We start from the raw sequence: 18,817 nt of genomic DNA, 5'->3' as shown, positions 1-18,817 counted from the left end.
CTATTGGGTTGTTTTTTTTTTTTTTTTTTTCTTATGAAACTTTCAAACATACACAAATAAGAGAGCAGCCATAAGAATCCTGTGCACCCTGCATCCGGTTCCTACAGAGGCTAAGATTTCGCCGCATTTGTATCATCTATTTCTTTTCTGTTTTCTCTATTACTTTTGTTTCGTGAAGTGACTTTTAAATTTTATTTAAATCCAAGTTAGCATATGTAAGATTTTTTTAAAATGTTTTTATGTTTATTTATTATTGGGACAGAGAGAAACAGAGCGTGAGCAGGGGAGGGGCAGCGAGAGAGGGAGACACAGAACCTGAAGCAGGTTCCAGGGTCCGAGCTGTCAGCACAGAGCCCGACGCGGGGCTCGAACCCACAAACCGAGGGATCATGACCTGAGCCGAAGCCAGATGTTCAACCGATGGAGCTGCCCAGGCGCCCTCAAGTTAGTTAGCATATAGTGTAACAGTGGTTTCAGGAGTAGAATTTAGTGATTCATCACTTGCGTATAGCACCCAGTGCTCATCCCAGTGAGTGCCCTCCCTAATGCCCATCCCCCATTTAGCCATTTAGCCCTTTCCCCCCACCACCCACCTCCCCTCCAGCAACCCTCAGTTTGTTCTCTATGTTCGGCGTGGGGCGCCTGGGTGGCTCACTCGGTTGAGCATCTGACTTCAGCTCAGGTCATGATCCCATGGTTTGTGGGTTCGAGCCCCATATCAGCATCGCTGATGGCAGCACGGAGCTCGCTTCGGAGCCTCTGTCTCCCTCTCTTTCTCTGGACCTCCCCCACTTGTGCTCTCTCTCAAAAATAAATAAACATTAAAAAATTTTAGAAAAAGAGTCTCTTATGGGTTTGCCTCCCTCTATGTTTTTATCTTATTTTTCCTTCCCTTCTCCTATGTTCATCTATTTTGTTTCTTAAATGCCACATGGGTGACATCATACGATATTTGTCTTTCTCTGACTCACTCTTTTCGCTTAGCATAACACCCTCTAGTTCTATCCACGTTGTTGCAAATGACAAGATTTCATTCTTTTTCATCCCCAAGTAATATTCCATTGTGTGTATATACCACATCTTCTTTATCCATTCATCAGTTGATGGACATTTGGACTCCTTCCATACTGTGGCCCTTATTGATAACCTTTGTGAAGTAATTTAATGGAAACCTCAGTTAATGGGGTCAGTTCAGTCCCCATATTCTTCAGGGCACATCTCCAAAGATGGCCATTATCTAATATTCTCTCCATTCTTAATTTTCCCTGACATGCCATAAAAATACCTTTCAAGTGTTGGACTGTAGCAGAATGAAGGGTTTGTATACTGTATATTTGTGTTGTATTTTGTGTATATTTCTAGCCTATTCGGTGGAATAGTTCACTCTTCCTCATCTATAAAACAAGAATTCATGAGATGATTAATCCTTTGAATCAGGATCCAGAAAAGGTCTGTGTCAGCACTGGCCAATGAAAATATAAAGCAAGTCACAAATGCAAGCCCCATATGTAATTTAAAATGTTCTAGGGGCACCTGGGTGGCACAGTCGGTTGGGCATCCGACGTCGGTTCAGGTCATGATCTCGCAGCTCGTGGATTCGAGCCCCGTGTGGGGCTCTGCCCAACAGCTTGGAGCCTGGAGGCTGCTTCAGATTGTATGTCTCCCTCTCTCTCTGCCCCTCCCCTGCTCGTGTTCTGTCTCTCTCTCACTCTCAAAAATAAATAGACATTTAAAAAATTAAAAAATAAATGTTCTAGTATTTGCATGGAAAAAAGTCAAAAGGAATAAGTGATACTAATTTTTAATACATTTTTAAATGTTTTTATTTACTTTTGAGAGAGAGTAAGCGGGAAAGGGGCAGAGAGAGGGAGACACCGACTGAAGCAGGTTCCAGGCTCTGAGCTGTCAGCACAGAGCCCGATGCGGGGCCTGAGCCCACGGACTCTGAGATCATGAGCTGAGCCGAAGTCGGATGCTTAACCGACTGAGCCACCCAGGCGCCCGTGTTCTGGAGGGTTCTGACAGGTGCTGTTTTCCGTGCTGCACCATCTTCCCTGCACCACATCACTTAACCCTCACAACAGCCCGAAGAGATAGATTGATAGACCCAGAGAGACTGAGTCTCTTGCCTAAGGACCCACAGCAAGTCAGTGGCAGAGCCCGAGGCAGAACCCAGGTCTCGGCGCCCCTGGGCCCGAGCTCTTAGCCCCCCATGCTGCACGGCCTTCTGGGGAAGTGGACACCTCTCTGTCCACCTGCACAGAGACTCTCCGGCCAAGCCTGTGTCCCCTTTCTGTTGCAGGGTGCTGTCCCCCTCCTCCCACTCTGGATGGCGAGGACGCACTCCCGGACCTGGACCTCCTCCCGCCTCCGCCGCCATACCCCGATGAGGAGCCCCCTGCCCCGATGGGGGCCTCCCTCATTTCGGACTTAGAGCAGCTGCACCTGCCCCCGCCCCCGCCCCAGGTACTGCCAACCCCACAAACAGCCCTGGGGGCCGGGGGCGGGCGAGGGCGGGTCTGGGCCTTTCAGGGACTTAAGCCTGGAGGTTGCTCCTGCTTGAGGGCCGTCCCTCTTCCAAGCTTTCAAGCTGCCGAAACTTGGTCATGTTCTTCAAGGTCCCTGGGGAAGGGGCTCCCCACCCTCTTCCCCCTCAGGTACCCCTTTCAGCTCTGAGAAGATATTTTTTTCATTTTTTTTTTTTTTTAATGTTACTCGTTTTTGAGAGAGAAAGAGAGCGAGCAGGGGAGGAGCATAGAGAGACGGAGACACAGAATCCGAACAGGCTCCAGCGTCTGCGCGGTCAGCACAGAGCCCAGTGCGGGCCTTGAACCCACAAACTGTGAAATCATGACCTGAGCTAAAGGCAGCCGCTTAACGGACTGAGCCACCCAGGTGTTCTGACAGAGAAGATATTTTTAATCCTCTACCCTTAACAGAGGCCATTGTAGACATGGGAGGGATTCCAGGCCAAGGAAAAACGATTCCAGGCGATTCCTCAGAAGGATGTTGTTTCTGGCCCGGCTGCTACCTTCCTATTGAGTCACATTAGGTCACATGCTTCTCTGTGCCTCGGTTTCCCCCTCTGAGCAGTGGGGCTAATGGTGCCCAGCGCCGCCAGAGGAGGCGCAGAGCTGAGAGGCCCGTGTGGGGTCCGCACTGGATGTCACCTCTCCTGCCCTCCCCTCCGTGTCTCCGCAGTCCCTGGAAGAGAGGCCTCCCCTCCAGCCGCAGCCCAGTCCTCCCAGGCCCGTGCAGGAAGAGCTGCCGCCTCTCCCTGAAGACCCTGCTGGCTTCCACAAGAGAGAGACGTCCACAGGTACGGGCTCGGGGCTGGGAGGCTCCCTGGGGACCCCCCACTGGAGCAGCATGAGCTCTGGGTGGGAAAGCGGGAGAGCAGGGTTCACAGCATCTGTCTCCACTCACGGTGCAGTGACAGACGAGCCTTCAAACTGTACATCGATTTTATTTTTACTGCCGTAACCTTTTTTCCTTTATAACTGAAGTCCGTTTAAATATCGATCAGCAAGGGGTGCCTGAGTGGCTCAGTCGGTTAAGCATCTGACTCTTGGTTTCGGCTCAGGTCGTGATCTCACGGTTCGCAGGTTCGAGCCCCACGTCGGGCTCGGCATTGTTGGTGCAGAGCCCGTTTGGGATTCTCTCTCCCTCTCTCTCTGCTGCTCCTCTGCTGCTCCTCTGCGCGCTCTCTCTCTCTCTCTCTCAAAATTAAAAAATAAAAAACTGTAAAATAAATAAATAAATATGGGCCGCTGGCTGACACGGTTGAGCATCTGACTTTGGCTCAGGTCATGATCTCATGGTTTGTGGGTTTGAGCCCTGTGTGGGGCTCTCTGCCGTCAGCACAGAGCCTGCATCAGATCCTCTGTCCCCGGCACTCTCGGCCCCTCCCCAGCTTGTGCTCTCTCTCTCTCTCTCTCTCTCTCAAAGATACACATTTAAAAATAAGTAAATAAATATTGATCTGCAAAATGTGCTGTGATAGCAGAATGGCTCGAATTTTTTCGCTGTTTAAGTATTTGAACACATGGTGTTCTCATCTGGACAAAACAGAAAGCATGAAAAGATACACCGTGAAAAGCCTTCCCTTTGCCCCCATCCCTGTGTCACCCAGTTTCCTGCCTGATCAGGAGCCTCTGTTGTTAAGGTTTTGCACATCCTCCAGGAGATATGTTATGCGTATACAAGCAAATGCAAGCATGTGTCCCCCCCCACCGACCTCCGCCCATTTTTCCACAAATAATAGCAAACTCTGTGCCGTTCTGCTGTTAGCTTACTGAGAGCTCATTCCACATCAGAACGTAAAGTGGCTTCTCCCCTTTTCACGGGGGCATAGTATTCCCTTTCAGGGCTCTGCCGTATGCATTCGACCAGTCACCTGCAGGTGGGCACTTAGGTTCTTGCTGTAACAAGTAAGGCTGAGACGAATTGCCCTGCACGTAGGTAATTTTGCCTGCATGCAAGTTTGTGAGAGAAATTTCTAGGAGAGGAAATACTGTGGGCAAAGAGTAGGTGCATTTGTAATTTGATCTTTTTGCTAAATTGCCCTTTGTGGGACTCCGGATCTGCGACCCAGTGAGGGCATGACTGCCCGTGGTGTCCCTGGCCCCACATATTACCCATTTAATTAGCAGCGATTAAGTGTTTACCATGCCCCCAAAGTTATAAAATAATTATCTGGGGGCGCCTGGGTGGCTCAGGCAGTTCAGCATCTGACTTCGGCTCAGGTCATGATCTTATGGTTCATGGGTTCAAGCCCCGTGTCAGGCTCTGTGCTGACAGCTCGGAGCCTGGAGCCTGCTTCAGATTCTGTGTCTTCCTCTCTCTCTGCCCCTCCCCGCTTGTGTTCTGCCTTCCTCTGTCTCTCAAAAACAAATAAATGTAAACAAATTTAAAAAAATTATTCTCTGGTTTCTTCTAGTCCTGTGGCTTTATTTTTCACACTTAGATCTCTGATATGTTTGGAATTGTCTGGGTATAAATGCATCACGGTGGACCCTCCTTTAAATGTTTGTAGATGGTAACCTGTTTGTCCTGATGCTGTGTTCTTCTTTTTTGAATGTTTATTTATTTATTGAGAGAGAGAAAAAGAGAGAGAGAGAGGAGGAGGGGCAGAGAGAGGGAGAGAGAATCCCAAACATACTCCATGCTGTCAGTGCAGAGCTCTGTGCAGGGCTCAAACTCACAAACTGCAATATCTGAGCCGAACAAACCTGAGCCGAAATCAAGAGCCAAACACTTAAGTGACTGAGCCACCCAAGCACCCCCTTGACTCTGTGTTCTTTGATTTAGGCTTTCTTTCCTTTTTTTTTATGATTTAATTTAAAAAAATTTTTAATGTTTATTTATTTTTGAGAAAGAGACAGAGTGCAAGCAGGGGAGGGGCAGAGAGAGAGGGAGACACAGAATCCAAAGCAGGCTCCAGGCTCTGAGCTGTCGGCACAGAGCCTAACACGGGGCTCAAGTTCATGAACCATGAGATTATGACCTGAGCCTAAGTCGGATGCTTAACCGGCTGAGCCACCCAGGTTCCCCTTTAAGATTAAAAAAAAAATTTTTTTTAATGTTTTATTTATTTCTGAGAGAGACAGCGTGAGCAGGGGAGGTTCAGAGAGAGAGGGAGACACAGAATCTGAAGCAGGCTCCAGGCTCTGAGCTGTCAGCACAGAGCCCGACACGGGGCTCGAACCCGTGAACCGTGAGATCATGACCTGAGCCAAAGTCGGACGCTCAACCACTGAGGCACCCAGGCGCCCCTAAGATTTTATTTTTAAGTAATCTCTACACCCAATGTGGGGCTCAAACCCACAACCCCAAGATCAAGAGTCGCGTGCTCCACCAACGGAGCCAGCCAGGCCGCCCTGATTTAGGCTTTCAGAGGCTGATCACACTCCTTCCTGTTCCCCCCGAAAGGAGGCCACACTCACACCCCCGGGGGCTTGTTCTGGGTGGTGCCTGGGTACAGTACTCCCAGGCCAGGCGGCTCACACCTGTGTCTCTACCCCAGACGTCTGTGCCTTCTGCCACAAGCCCGTGTCCCCCCAAGAGGTGGCCGTGGAAGCCATGAAGAGGCAGTACCATCCCCGGTGCTTCACATGCCGCACCTGTCGCCGCCAGCTGGCCGGGCAGAGCTTCTACCAGAAGGATGGGCGGCCCCTCTGTGAATCCTGCTACCAGGTAACCCCCTGCGGCTAGGCCTCCGGGTACCAGGCGCTGTGCTGGGCCTGTAGAACATGTCCTATTATTCCATCCCCCACAGTAATCCTGGGAGGCAGGCACTGTTGACCCATTTCACAGATGAGGAAGCTGAGGTCAGAGAGAGGAAGCTCAGCCAAGATGTGATAGTTTTCTGTGGCCACTCTAACAAATTACCGCAAACTTGATGGCTTCAAAAAGCACACATTTATTCTCTTATGGTCCTGGAGGTCGGAAGTCCAAGGGCAAGTCCGTACTTCCTTCCAGAGGCTCTAGGGGAGAATCTGTTTCCTTACCTTTTCCAGCTTCAGAAGCCACATCCCTTGTAGACTCTGATTTCTTTGCCCACCTTCAGAGTCACAGGGGGGCATCTTGCCTCAGCATCCTGTTTCCTTCTTCTGTGTCACGTCTCCCTCTGTGTCCCTCTTACATGGACCCTTCGGATGGCATTTAGGGTCCACCCAGGATAATCTCCCGTGTCAGGACTCAATCATATCTGCAGTCTCCTTTGCCAATGAAGGTAGTCACAGGTTCAGGGATGAGGACCTGTGTGTCTTGGGGGCATTTACCCAGCCTGTCACATAAGGTCACAGTCCCGAAGGCCGTAGGTCTGGGATTCTGCCCCAGGCCCATCTGGTTCTGGAGCCTGCCCGTGGTCTTCTGTCGCACCTAAAGCCACAGGCTCCGACGCACAGCCCCATGGGAATCTGTATCACTTCCGGTACCAAACGCAGTCTGGGAGAGCTGGTTTGGATGCCACAACGTTAGAATCGCCAGCTCTCTGGTACGTGGTGCACAGACCACTCACAGACCTGTCGCCTGGGTGTGTGCAGGCCTCACCTTGTTCTCCTGAGTGGATAGCACCTGGCGAGCTGCACTGGTTTTAACAGAGCACCCTCAGGCAATTCTGATCCACATCGCAGTTTGAAAACTACTGATTCAAGGAGTTAGAATGTTTGGAGCTGGAATGATCTAGAAAAATCCGAGTGATCTGATGATAGTCTCGAGACATTGCCACAGCCAGCAAGGCACCATGGGAGCAGCAAGGAGTCAGGCCATCCCCACCCATCCCTCTGACCCCACCCGCATGACAGTGGGGGACAGTCTTGTCCTCTTCCGTCGTCTTGCAGCCAGGCAGAGGGGAGGCGCTGAGGGCAAGCAGGGGCCAGGGTGGGCTGACAGCTGGGAGCAGCAGGAGGAAGACTCGGGCAGTGCTCTAGGGAGGGAAGGGCTGCCCCCGGCACAGGGAGAGGGGACAGTGCTGTCCCCGTCAAATGTGAGCAGATTATAGGCAGTCTAGGCAAACATCCCTATCTGTCCAGATGAAGTCAGGTTAAACGTACAGGAGCACAGCCAGGAACGGAAGAGACCATCTAGAAAAGAGGTGAGAAGGTGGACAGGCTGGAGGGTCTCCCCTCNTTACCTCCTCGTCCCAGAAGGGATTTGAGGCAGATTCTAAGAATGCACCAATTCCTCTATCTATGGTAATGTTGTACACATAAGCATTTGTTGAGAGGGTGGATCTCATGTTAAGTGCTCTTACCACAGTAACATTTAAAAGATACATAAAGAAATCAGAAGGGTATCTGGGTGGCTCCGTTTGCTAAGCATCTGACTCTTGATTTAGGGTCAGGTCATGATCCCACCTTTCCTGGGATTGAACTAGGCTCTGCACTGACAGCATGGCCTGCTTGGGATTCTCTCTCTCCCTCTCCCTCTCTGCCCCTCCCCTACTCATGCTCTCTCTCTCTCTCTCAAAATAAATAAATAAGCTTAAAAAAAAATCATGGGCACCTGGATGGTTCAGTCGGTTAAGCATCCGACTTCGGCTCAGGTCATGATCTCGCAGTTCGTGAGTTTCGAGCCCCACGTCGGGCTCTGTGCTGACAGCCCTTGAGCCCACTTTGGATCCTCTGTCTCCCTCTCTCTGCCCCTCTCCACTCACACTCATGAGCTATTTGTCTCTCTCTCTCTCTCTCTCTCTCTCAAAAACAAACATTAAATTAAAAAAAGATAAAAATACCAGAAGAGAGGAAAATCAAAGTAGAAAATGAGAGGAGACCAGCAGAAAAGTTCGTACCCCAAATATATGAATAAAAGACCCCTGTAGTCATTCCTAAAAGTGGAACATGGAATTTGACTCTGAGATTTCACGTGGCCAAATGGAAAAGGTTAAGAGTTTCAAGGTTTATTGCCTACACGATAAAAAGTGTATCAGCTCCTCCAGGAATTCCTCTTCCTGACTCTGAGGTTTAAGAGAGATTTCTCCCACGGGCCCTAGTGGCCTTAAGCAAGTCTTAGTGACAAAGAATGCAGCAGTAGCTTCTCGGCAGGATTCCTCACCGTTGGCCAAGGCTCCCATGCCAAGCTCGATTCACTTTAATCAGCGGTAGAAGTGTGGGGGTAACAGGTACAGGCGGAGCCCCTCTCCTGTACCCCCGCCCTTCTGGGCCGCTGTGGGTAGCCAGCCAGAAACCCCTTTTGGCTCGGAGCGGGCACCCCCATGGGGTGGTTCTGAGGCAATGTCCCTCTGTCCCAGGACACCCTGGAGAAGTGTGGCAAGTGTGGCGAGGTGGTCCAGGAACACATCATCCGGGCCCTGGACCAGGCCTTCCACCCCGCCTGCTTCACCTGTGTCACCTGTGCACGCTGCATTGGCGACGAGAGCTTCGCCCTGGACAACCAGAATGAAGTGTACTGCCTGGACGACTTCTACAGGTACGACAGGGGACTCCTGCGCTGGGTGGGACTCCGCCAGAGCAGAGGCGCCCAGCCGGAGCTCTCGGGGCCGGGGCGGAACTTCCCTGCGGCGTCTGGGCTCCCAGAAACCAGGCGGCCTGTTCCGCACGCCTGCTTGTAGCTGACGCTCTGGGCACCTGCCCCGGGCCAGCCGCTGCACGCGGATGAGGCCCTTGAACCCCCGAGCCTGCCCTGTCAGGCACGCAGTGTTAAGGGTTCTGTTTTACAATGTGGAAACTGAGGCAGGCAGCAGCTAGGTCTCCCAGCTGGCAAGTGTGAAGCGACGATTCAAACCCCCAGACCCCGGTAGCCCCCCTCGGAACTAGAGCTTTAGGAAGCAGGAGCCCCACGCTGTGCCTGAGGCTCAGCCTCTGCTCTGGAGTTCCTCCCTGCCCAAGGGCAGCTGTGCCTGTTAGAAAGAAAGGAAGAAGAAGGGGAAAAAAACCAGTGGCCTACGATACAAGGTAAAGGGAATGGTGTTCAGCCCCAATGAACACACAACAGATTTCTCTGCTTTCTCAAATTCAAACACTGCCCCGGTTCCTTCCTCGGCACCCCGGCTGATTATACCCTGGGAAGCCAGGTCTGGTTACACAGGTCTCTCCATCGGCTCCTGCCGGGAAGAAAGAGGCGTTTGTGGCCGTGGCTCCAGGTGCGGTCACCTGGCAACGCGTCCGAAATAGCTCCGGACGCGAACCGGAGCCGCCCGGCTCCCACAGCTAATTTCTGTGGTCCTGGGCTGAGCATCTCGCGCGTGGGTTCCCGTCCCTCTAGGAAATTCGCCCCCATGTGCAGCATCTGTGAGAGCCCCATCATCCCTCGAGACGGGAAGGACACCTTCAAAATCGAGTGCATGGGGAGGAACTTCCATGAAAATTGCTACCGGTGCGAGGTGAGTGGGGCGGTGAGGAGGTAGGTGGGCCGGGAGCCCCGCCGAGAGCCCGCTGGGCACTGGGACACGTGGGCGGTCAGGGCGGGGGGCTCTGCTCTCGATTGCTCACCGCCCAGTGGCAGAGACAGATTAAGGATGGAGGTAATTCCAGAAGCTCCCAGTTAGTGATAAAACCCAGGCTCCTTCCAGCTTTTCCTCAAGAAAGGGAATCTCATGGGGAGGCCGATGGCGGGGCTGCTGATGGGACCATCAGGGCGCGCTCTCCATCTCCCGGTTCTGCCTGTTTTGTGCGTTTGCTTTATTTCCTCTTCCCGTGGGCCAGCATCCCCTGTGAGGAGGCGGATACACGCGCCGCGCCGATGGCCAAGGTTTAACATCCTTCCAGCGTGGAGACCGCGTCTCGGGAACGGGTACAGTCCCAGGAAGGCCTCTGATTGGCCCTGCCTGGGTCCCGTGCCCACTCTGGACCAGTCACTGGCCGGGGTTATGATGGGCAACCCCGGGGGCCAGGGAAGCAGATCCATTAGGACAGAGAGGAGTTGCCACAACCGTTAGGAAGAGCGGGTGCTGGGCAGCCCCACAGCAGACATCCTCTCTGGGTGCTGGGGAAAGAGCATGTGCAAATCAGCTTTGGGGCAAAGAAGGCGGCGGTCAAGTCCAACCAGGGTGGCGGAATCAAAGGCACTCTTGCGGAGGAGGTGATGCTTCACCTGGGTCCCTGCAGGATGAGTAGGAGTTTGCCAGACATTCGGGTGGGCGTGGGGGTGAAGAAGGGCCAGAAAGAAGCGAAGGCCTGTAAAGACCCGCGGCGGCACAAGCAAGCCTGAGGGATCGGAGATGTGGAAGTTTCTAGATTTGTCTGTAGTGGCGTGCACCAAAGGGTGTGGTCGCAAGGCCAGAGGAAAGAAAAGGGCCTCCCGTGCCAAGCTAAGGAGGCTGGACCTCAGGCTACAGGGTGGGGGGAGGCTGCTTCAAGCCGGTGCCGTAGTCCCGGCAAGAAAGGCCCACCGAGTTGCACAGGGTCTCCCGCTCGGTAGGGTCCCAGGCTCGCTTCAGGCAGGGCCCACATGAGCAGCTTCCTCATTGAACAAGGGGCTCCACTTTGCACTTCGCCTTGGACTCTGCGATTACAGAGTCCGTCCTGCGGGGGAGGCTTGGGAGGCTTCCCCTGCCTCTTCCCCTGTCACCCCCATGCTGCTGATGTATCTAGCTTCTCTGGGGATGGGGACAAAGGTAGCTACTTTTATGGGCACCATACGTGGGCTGTCCCAGAGGAAATCTCTTAGTCAGCCAGTGAGCAATTCCAAACATTGATTTGGTTTTGCACTCACTTAAGCAGACGCACGGAGCCAAGAGGCTGTTTGCACGGCTGGGACAAGGGGGCTTGGGAGAGAAGTTGACGTACTGCCCTGTGTTACGTTGTGCATTGGTTATGGTTCAAGGTCCGGCTGATAACACATCTTGCAAGAACAATGATGTCATTCAAGAGCTGTTATCACCACCTTGGCCCTCATTAAGCCCAGTGGGGATTCACTTTTCCCTGAGCCTGGCTGGTGAGCAAATAGACCCTCCCTGCGTGCCCTGGGTCAGCTTGGTGAAGGCGCCCGTGAGCGTGACCCAGGCTGCTGCTAGCAGTCAGAGCTCAGACTCCGGTAGTTACATTTCAGGGGAAGCGAAGGGAAATGGGCTTCAAGGTGCCATCTCAGGGGAGGGATGATAGAGAAACTGAGGCAGAGAAAAGTGGTTCCAACCCTCGCCCTTGTGACCCGGGTGTAGCCAGCTTTCCACCACCCCGCAGCTCCCTCACAGACTGTGGCTTGGTCATCATAGGGGTGTTTCCTCACTTGTTTCCAAATTAGGAGAGGTCAGGGGCGTCCAGCCGGCTCAGTTAGGGGAGTGTGTGACTCTTGATCTGGGGTCGTGAGTTTGAGCCCCGTGGTGGGTGTAGAGATTACATACATACATACATACATAAGGACAGGTCACATGTGCCCCTTTGGGACCTCAGGTTTGGCACTTGGTACTCTCGGAATGCCAAACAAGTGGCCATTAGAAATAGCACAGATCCTTGGCATTAAATTGCCTGGAGTCCCCTGTGGGACTTGAGGTGCGGTTTCAAGGAAGAGACACATGACGGCGCCCTTCTCCCCTGGCTGTGCCAGGCCCAGATGGTAGCCAGGACCCAACAGGACCCAAGTTGTCTCTCTGGGGACCAGCCCCTCTGGTCTGAGCCATGTGGCCCCCAGAGGACGCCAGCCGTGCCCTGAGCCAAGTCTCTGGACATTAATTGTTCCTATTGTCACTCTCTAGCATGTGTGCCGGTGAGGCCCGGATGAAGGGTGGGCTGTGGCAGAATGGTAAGGTGGGCGGAGTTTGGGGCCCGAATCCCCATCCTCTCTGGTCCAGAATCCTTTGGTGATTTGAAAAGTTGGAAACATTGAAGTTTGTACGGTGTTGAAGCTGTGGAGACGGGAGCAAGAGAATGACCCCTGAACTCATGACCCCTGGAGACCTGTCCTGTCCCAGCTCTCCAAACAGCTGTATGGCCTGGGGCAAGCCCATCCTTCCTCAGACCTCAGTTTCCCCATCTGTAAAATGGAGGGACTGGACTAGATCCAGTTACCCAGCACATGTTTATTGTACGCTTGTGGCACCCAGGCTCTGATCTAGGTGGGATCTAGCCGTCAACGGGGTTACTGCCCCTCACAACTTGTGTTCGCAAAGGGCTGCGGGTGGTCATTCAGGCCCTTTTAGCTCTTTCCGTGGTCCCTCAGGGTCCGTGATTCTCCGCGTGTCCTCAGCCCACTCTGCCCTCCTCGCTCACACCTCCGCGGGGATGAAAGCCCACGTGGCATGTGCCCCTCGTCGTCCTGCCCGAGGCCTGGCCCGCGCGTGCTGGGACCGTGGGAATGAGGAGCCGTGCCCCTCGCCCTTGGCGGCGGGAGCACTTTCGGCGGGAGCACGTTCGGCCAGTGCATTTCATCAGCAGAGGCCGCGCCCCCGGGCTTCGGTGCTCAGGCCTGGGGTCCACCGCTCGTGCCTTGTCTCCCGCAGGACTGCAGGACCCTGCTGTCTGTGGAGCCCACAGACCAAGGCTGCTACCCGCTGAACAACCGTCTCTTCTGCAAGCCGTGCCACGTGGAGCGGAGTGCCGCCGGGTGCTGCTGAGGGCGCCCGCTGGGCCCCGGCCTGAGGGCGGCGGGGCGGGGGGACACCTTTCCTGACTCAGTTTGCCTTTCTGACCCACTTTTGCACACTTTTCCTTCTGAGCCGTGATGGGCCAGCCTGCAGCTCTGCCCACCGGGTCCAGGCTGAGCCGCCCCCGCCCCCTCCCAGCTCAGAGGCCGGGGGACAGTGCCCCTCAGGCCTTCCACTCCTCCTTCTGCCCTCTGGGCTCTGCCAGGCTTCCAGACCATGAACACCACGCCCAGAGTTCCCATGTCCTGGGCCCCAGCCCCTCTCGAGCGCTGGCCTTGACCCCCATTTCCACGAGTGAGTTGGGGTGAGTCCGTGGAGGGCGCCCTGTGCCCCGAGCAGCGACGCTTCCGCTGTCCTACAGGGGGCGCTAAGACCAGCTCTGGCTCGCCCGACTGAGCTGTTTGAGTAGAACTCCAAGGTCCTCCTTGAAAAGCCGCCTCCTCCTTTTTTTTTTTTTTAATTTGAGATTTAAATCATGAGAAACATTCTTTGGATTTGGGGCGAGGTGGGGATCTTAGTGGGAAATGTTCCATAAATGTACGAGAATGTGACCTAGTGGCGGCGGCCGTGGACTTCTCACCGGGGAACACGTCATGCTGACATGGGCACCAGACCCAGGCATGAACCTGAACAGCGGGGACGGGGGGAGAGATGTCCAAGGACGCCAGCAGCCCCTCCGCCCTGCCTTCTGGCGCTCCTCCCGTGTGCGACGGTGATTCAACAGACGTTGATTAAGTGCCAATAGTTTGCTGGGGAACAGGGTACCGGGAGCTCTGCGTGTTCCTCCGACAGCCTTGACGGGGGCCATGCACACAGACACCCCCCCACACACACACACGTGCACGCACTTCTCCAAGGACAGTGCCAAGGCTGGCCGTTCAGCCCACCTGCTTATCCCCCGCCCCCAAGCCCCACTTGGACCCTCCAGCCCAGGCTGCCTTGTGACCGCTGCTTCCACAAGGCTGTACCTAGAAGAGTCTTCTTCCCCGTTAAGGAAAATCACTATGTTGCTTTGTAACTTCTAAGACATGTTGTAGGGCAGAACGAATGAAACAAAGTACTTCCTCCCGCCCTGGGCTCCGTACCAGTNGGGGGAGGGGGGGTTTCTCTGCAGAGCCCAGACTCTTGCTCAAAGCTTGGGGAGTGAGGCCCCTACTTGGGGCACTCCCATACCACTTCCGCAGTTTTTGTCCTGAGGATCTCCTAGTCTCTTATTCCTTAATATTTTCTTTGATGCACGCCTACTTTTTAATTTTACTTATTTCAAATGTTAGTCTTGTGCTATGCAATATATCCTGCAGTCACATATTGATGTGTTGGTTATGTTTTTTTTCCTGTTACATGTGAAAATAAACACGTGCCTAGTAGAAGTCCATCTGTGTTCCAACTAAGATCTCACCCAGATAAACGCTGGCCTTTGGTCATACCTGGAAAAATGTCTGTTGGGTATCTGCTCCCTGGGGCACGAGTTTACAGGTGGTGTCTCCGCTTCCTGTCCCTCCTGTCCCTCCTCACGCCCAGCAAGTTTGGCTGCAGGGTGCCCAGAGCAGAGCCTCTGCTGTGGGAGGCCATCCGGAGCCGCCAGATCCTTCCACAGAGTCCACACTCGCCCTCGGGACGCACTGTCTGCCCGTGAACAGGACCGGCGTCCCTGTGAGCTGGCTCGTCTTCTGTCTTCACGCCGGCAACGCGCTGGCGTCGTGAGCACGGCTCCAGGGAGAAGGGTGCATGGCCGGAAGGAGCTCTGGCCTCTACTGCTGAGCAGTGGAGAAGTGATCTGTCCCGAGCCTTGATTTCCCCATTTGTAACATGAGAACGATGCTGGTGCCCATCACAGAGGATGGCTGCGCTGGAGAGAAGCGCTGGGCTGGTGAGCGTTCTCCCCCAGGGGGGGCCAGCAGGTCCTGGGGGTGCCCGTCAATCAGGCCCCCGGGTACATGCCCGCAGGCCATGAAGCTGGGTTTCTGCTCGGTGCTGCAGCCCTGGAGGCCACGCGGCGTTGGGAACTGCAGGGCGTCTCTGTACGCGGGTGTTGGGGGGACACGGGCTGGTGATGAGGGATCTGGGGGAGGATTCAGAGCAGTGAGAGTTGGCCCCCACGTGTGCCGTCAGGAAGCGGGGGTGACAGGCTGAGAGGCTTGATTCATTTATATCCAGGAGGTGGCGCACAGCAGAAGGTGCTGGCCCAGAGCCTCTGTGCTCAGGACATGGCCGTCGTGGGCACAGCTGCTAGGGGCCACCTTGCTCTTTCAGTCACCAGGTTTGGTTCGGTTCGGGTTTTCCTATCATTAATATGTAACTTGTGCTGCGATGCTTTGTGCTCCAGCCTGTTTCTGGTTGGGTGTGTTTGGGGGGATGGGATGGGGATGAAATTCCGGGGATGCTTTGGTCTTCCAGGCTGTACGTCATCTCTCCAGAAGGCGACACTTCCAGGGAGCTCTCTGTAGTGTGAAATTGGCAGGGTCACAAAAAGACAAATACTGTCTGATTCCACTTCTGTGAGGTACTTAGTGTAGCCCAGTTCACAGAGACAGAAAGTAGGAGGGTGGTCAGCTAGGGGTCGGAGGGAGGGGGAAGAGGGAGTTATTTAACGAGCACAGAATTTCAGTTCGCAAGACAAAAAGTTCTGGAAAAGATTGGAAGCCGTGGTTGGACGACAGCGTGAAGGTGATTTTAAAAAGCCACTAAACTGTCTGTACATACTTACAAATGGTTACGATGATTAATTTAATGTCATGTATATCTTGAATTAAATATGTACGTGAAATCTATTGAATGCTCAGAGGCAGGGAGAAGGACTGATGAAGTGATGTAAGTGTCCTGAGGGTCACCCGGGGGCTTAGTCCGTTAAGCTTTGGACTCTTGGTTTCAGCTCAGGTCATGATCTCCCAGTTCGTGAGTTCAAGTCCTGCATCGGGCTCTGCTCTGACCACGTGAAGCCTACTTGGGATTCTCTCTCTGCCCTTCCCCTGCTCACTCTCTTTCTCTCTCTAGATCTCTCAAAATAAATAAACTTTAAAAATGGAAAAAAATAAATAAAGTGATATCGGAGTCCTGAGAGGCTGTCCTCCCGACTGGGGTGCTCCTGAAGGCTGGCCATTGCTCTTTGCAAACCCAGGAAAATGCTCCGTGACCAAGACTTCTTGACGTCAGGTGCTGGGCCCGGCCACCAGAGGGCAGCATGGGCTAGCAAACTGGGCGTGGCGCTCTGGGGCGCCGAGGTTCTCACGCCCCTAATGGGGTCCTCGGCTTCTCCAGATGCAATAATCCCTGTCTGCCCACCACACGCGGCTGGAGTGAGAAGGACAGAAGAAGATGAATTGGACAAGCAGAGAGTGAGCATGTGGCTGTGGAATTACTGTAGCTGGAACACACCTTCTTGGAGGGAGACCCGTGTCGGGAGAGAATTCCTCATCTGCCCAAACGGCCACCTGCTAGGAGGGTCCCATCTGGGACCTCCCACGCTGCCAGCCTCTAGGTCGCTGCCTGGGAGCCCGGACTCAGTAAGCACAGAGTCGGGATGAAGGACCGCATGACGTTGCGGGTAACGCGGAGGCCTGATGGTCACCTCCCCCACAGGGTTCTCCTAACCCAAAAGCCATGCCTAGGTGTCAAGAGGCACCAGCATGCGCCAGCCCTTCCACAGCAACAAAGTGCTGTCCCTTCCTCTGCTGGGGACACAAGTGGTGGAGATGAGGGATTAATGGAGAGGAGAAGGGGATCAGGATGAAGGGGGAGAGAAGGCTGGGCTGATAGGGAAGAGCCCCAGTGACCACAGGATATTTTCAAAGTCATGGTTTTATCCATTTAAAGTGCAGTTTTTCGGGCGCCTGGGTGGTGTAGTCGGTTAAGTGTCAGACTCTTGACCTTGGCTCTCTCGTCATGATCTCACAGTTTGTGAGTTCGAGCCCTGCGTCTGGCTCTGAGCTGATGGCATGGAGCCTGCTTGGGAGTCTGTCTCTCCTCTCTGCCCCTCCCCCTCTTATGCCCCCATGCTCTCTCTTTCTCAAAATAAATTAAAAAATTGAAAAGTAAAATAAAAGACAGTTCTCATAAGGTGAGGGGCTGCTCATTAAAAAATAACAATTTATGAAGTAGGTACTATTAATGTCCCAGTTCAAAGGCAAGGAAGGTACACATCAGAGAGCTGGTGTAATTACCCAAGGCTGCACAGCAGAGTCAGTACCAAACCGGGTCCAGTGAAAACTACAGGTCACATCACAAACACATTCTAGAATGTTCCAGCACCCATTGTGTAACAGATGCCTAAATCCAGCTGAAAAACTGTGTGTCAACTAAAAAAAAAAAAAAGAAGAAAGAAAGAAAAAAAAAAATCCAGGGACACCTGGCTGGCTCAGTCAGCAAAGCATGTGACTCTTGATCTCAGGGTTATGAGTTGGAGCCCAATGTTGGGCATGGAGCCTACTTTAAAAAAAAAAAAAAAATCCAGCTGGAAAAAACCCTTAACTGTCTTGGGCCCCTCATCTTTTAGGCTGTAGGCCTCTTACTTGCAAGTGAGAAGTAATTTCCCTGACTCTTTCAGAAAGGACCTTGCATCATTCATAGTGTGTGACTCATACTCAACTCGTGAATGATCATCAGATTAGAGACCACGGAGTGTACCTATTTGTGGCCTTCCTTCTGCAGAAAATGTGTACTTCAGTGGAAAACTATGTCTGCACCCAGCACACCCTTCCGGGGTATCAGATTCTAGCCTTTCACTACTGTTATTTTTTATTTTATTTTAAGTAGGCTCCACTCCCAGTGTGGAGGTTGAACTCCCGACCCTGACATCAAGGGTGGCATGCTTTACCTACTGAGCCAGCCAGGCGCCCCTTGCCTGTTGTCATTATTTTACAACTGTGAATTGTGGGAAATGGACCAATTAATTTTTTTAAAATTTTTAGTGTTTTATTTATTTCTGAGAGAGAGAGAGACAGCATGAGCAGGGGAGGGTCAGAGAGAGAGGGAGACACAGAATCTGAAGCAGGCTCCAGGCTCTGAGCTGGTAGTCAGCACAGAGCCTGATGCGGGGCTCGAACCCACGAACCGTGAGATCCTGACCTGAGCCAAAGTCGGAGGCTTAACCGACTGAGCCACCCAGGCGCCCCTGGACCAATTAATTCTGTCCTGTCTGGTACAGACCCCTTTACCCCCTTGTGAAAAACCAGTTTTGCCTCCATTTGCACATTTGCTTCAATATTCCCGGCCTATAAATGTGAATGTTCTGTTGCCTTTTTGAGCCAGTTACATCATCTGATACATGTTCATTTTATATCTGCATGGGGGTCATGATTTTACCTTTTTTTCTGAAAATTATCTGTAGCACTTCCTTCATCAGGTGTTTATAGAAGGGACCCTTCGGCCAGGGAGGGGGTGGGGTCCCTGGTGGGCATCTCTGTTCTGCAGAGTTAAGATTCAGCAGGTCTCTGCCCCCAGAGGACTTTCTGAGTGAGTTGGGAAGCAGGGCTCTCTGCTCAGGGGGATGAGATAGAGTCTTAGCAAGTAGGTCAGCCAGCTACTTGACCTTGAGACACAACCTCTTTAGACCTAAGGGTAAGGAGGGGCAGTGAAAGCTGGCTTATATCCTGAGTGCTTGTTTGGGGTGAGGCTGGGGAGGTTGGGATGATTGATTATCCTGGGTAGGAGGCTGGTCTACATAGCCTGCCTGGGGGGCCCCACCTAGACAGAAGTGGACCTGAACCGGAACCAGGCCTGCCTGGCTGGGAGACCCAGGCTGTGACCTGCCTGCCCCTCACCCTTACAGGCCAGAGG

The 18,817-nt window shown here is 53.2% G+C and overlaps 1 protein-coding gene across 3 annotated transcripts in view; it reads left to right on the top strand.

The window, feature by feature from the left end:
• FBLIM1 (filamin binding LIM protein 1) overlaps positions 1 to 14,140 on the top strand; it is an 18,921-nt gene extending 4,781 nt beyond the window's left edge. For 2 of the 3 annotated variants that reach the window (XM_077775616.1, XM_077775617.1), the window contains exons 3-8: positions 2,303 to 2,466; positions 3,202 to 3,319; positions 6,026 to 6,195; positions 8,753 to 8,931; positions 9,727 to 9,844; positions 12,899 to 14,140. In XM_077775616.1, the coding sequence (XP_077631742.1) occupies positions 2,303 to 2,466; positions 3,202 to 3,319; positions 6,026 to 6,195; positions 8,753 to 8,931; positions 9,727 to 9,844; positions 12,899 to 13,012 (863 nt within the window). In that variant the 3' untranslated portion in view covers positions 13,013 to 14,140. The remainder of the gene's footprint in view (positions 1 to 2,302; positions 2,467 to 3,201; positions 3,320 to 6,025; positions 6,196 to 8,752; positions 8,932 to 9,726; positions 9,845 to 12,898) is intronic. The other variant, XM_077775618.1, reaches the window with a different exon arrangement.
• Positions 14,141 to 18,817: the final 4,677 nt, after the last annotated feature.

Source organism: Crocuta crocuta, unplaced genomic scaffold (assembly GCF_008692635.1).
Source record: "Crocuta crocuta isolate KB4526 unplaced genomic scaffold, BGI_CrCroc_1.0 scaffold127, whole genome shotgun sequence".
Classification (NCBI taxonomy): domain Eukaryota; kingdom Metazoa; phylum Chordata; class Mammalia; order Carnivora; family Hyaenidae; genus Crocuta; species Crocuta crocuta.
This window is presented reverse-complemented; position numbering and strand designations above follow the sequence as displayed.